The sequence below is a fragment of the Pteropus vampyrus genome, unplaced genomic scaffold (genome assembly GCF_000151845.1).
Source record: "Pteropus vampyrus isolate Shadow unplaced genomic scaffold, Pvam_2.0 Scaffold173, whole genome shotgun sequence".
Taxonomy (NCBI): Eukaryota; Metazoa; Chordata; class Mammalia; order Chiroptera; family Pteropodidae; genus Pteropus; species Pteropus vampyrus.
Window position 1 is genome coordinate 1,231,005 of NW_011888954.1, and position 1,987 is coordinate 1,232,991.

The 1,987-nt window shown below is 55.3% G+C and overlaps 1 protein-coding gene across 1 annotated transcript in view; it reads left to right on the plus strand.

Moving 5' to 3' along the window:
• Positions 1 to 1,987, plus strand: part of TOGARAM2 (TOG array regulator of axonemal microtubules 2) — a 52,441-nt gene that overhangs the window by 25,479 nt on the left and 24,975 nt on the right. Inside the window, exon 13 of the mRNA XM_011370763.1 lies at positions 1,185 to 1,377. Coding sequence (XP_011369065.1) covers positions 1,185 to 1,377 — 193 coding nt within the window. The remainder of the gene's footprint in view (positions 1 to 1,184; positions 1,378 to 1,987) is intronic.

A 1,987-nucleotide genomic window follows, 5' to 3' on the forward strand; every position in this document is an offset into this window, starting at 1 on the left:
TTTCTCCATCCGCTTAGAGCAGCGGATCCTTTCTCCATCAGAGGGATGGGACTAGATGAGAGGAAATGGGCTGAGGAGCTAGAGGGCGGTGCTAGGAGGAGAGAGAAACCCAGCAGGAATCCAACAGTCACTCCTGTGCCTAAAACTGAAGCTCCTGGGAGGACCACATCTGAACGCCTAGCAGGGGCCTCAGGGAACCCCGCGCCCACCTCTTCACAGGTGTGTGTTCTCTTCCCCACGCATCCTCTCGGCCAGACCAGAGCAGCCTGTGTTCTCTGCCCCTCCACGTTCTCTCTCCCTACTAGGCCTTTGCTTCTGCCGTCCCTTTGCCTTATGCTGTGCCATCTGCACCTAGGATGTGCCTATTCTGCGAGTTTCCATGAGATTCAGCTCTCTGGTCACCTTCTCCCAGAAGCTCTCTCTGACACTCTGTGCTTCCATGTCCTCTGGGTGGATAGGTTGTCCTGTTCTTCAGTCCGCTGTCGGCCCGTTGACTTACCTGTGATGTCTCCCATTGGTCTGTGAACCCCCTAGGGCAAAGATCGTATCGCTCATCGCGCTGTTCTCAGTGCCCTGAACAGCGCTTGGCACTCAGTAGGCAAAGAGTGTGGGTTGTAGAAATGAGTGACTAAATGATGTTGGGCTCTGTTGGGTGGGACTTGGCTGTAGGGCACGAGCTCAAAGACCCAGGCTCTGAGCCGGAGCAGAGCTAGGAGTTCTGCATGGAGCTGCTCTCATGTTGGCTGGAAAGGGCCAGGAGTATGTTGGGCTTGTGGCCCCTGTGTAAGAGAACATGACTTCTTAACTTTTCCCTAGTTACCGGAGGACCGTGAGCAGGGCTCAGGATCCAGATGCCTGGCAAGGTCTTCCCCTGCTCTTAGATTGACTGGACACTGGTCAGCCTTCCATGGATTCCCACCTCTTTACTTCTGAAAAGAAAAAAATAATGCAGAAAGAGAGGGCCCTGCCCCCCAACAAGGGGTTGGGGCTCTAGGCAACCATATTGTTGTCCCCCAAGGAAAAGAGATTTCCAGAATCCACAAAAATCAGGCGAAGGAGAACCTGGGACTGGACAAACCTGGTGACACTCTTATCTCAGACCCACCTGTCCGTGGGCGGGGGCATGGGACGAGAGGTGTGTCCATCCCCTGGGGCTGCCCGAGTCAGATGCTCCCTCCACTTAGGCTCCACTCCAATGGCCCGCGGCTGGCGGGGCTGCGCTCCTCCGTGCGGGGTGGACGGGAGGTGGCGGAGCAGCTGAGGGAGCTGACACGGCTGCTGGAGGCCAAGGAGTACCAGTCTCGGATGGAAGGCGTGGCGCGGCTCCTTGAGCACTGCAAGGCCAAGCCAGAGCTCATCACCACCAACCTGGTGCAGGTGAGAGCCACCACACTCTTGCCCTCCACCTGTCTCTCCCCTGTGGGTGCAACTTCAATTTGGAAAACTCTGAATAGGGTGAGACTTTGAGCCAGGCCCCTCAGCGTAAAGGGAGACCAACAAGGATTTGCTGTCCAGTTGCCTTGGTGATGCTCTAAGGCCACCTGGAAGTGGCTGAGGGGGACCAGGGCACTGCCCTCCACCAGGCTCCTTGGGGCTGCTCAGAGGTGTCCTGGGCATCACTTATCCCTCTAGCAGATTTATGGGGAAGAGGGCAGAAGTGGAGGATGCTGTAGCTGAGGGCTGCTGCTGGTTAGCTATGTGAATAATGTTTTGGGGCCAGTCAACTAGGCCAGGATTGCTGGTCAGGTGGGTTAGGGCCAGGCACAGGCTTTTTACAGGCTGGAAACCAGAACAGAGCCTGCTTCTTCCAGGAGCGAGGCTGCTGACTGTCAAACCGTATAGCCAAGTAGTTGAGACACAGGCTTGAAGTCAGCAGACCTGAGTTTCCATCGAAGTTTTTTACTACAGGTATGATCTGGACAAGTCATTTAACCTCTTTCAGCCTTGCCTTTTGTTTTGTTTTTAATGGTAAAGTGAGGAGGAGAAC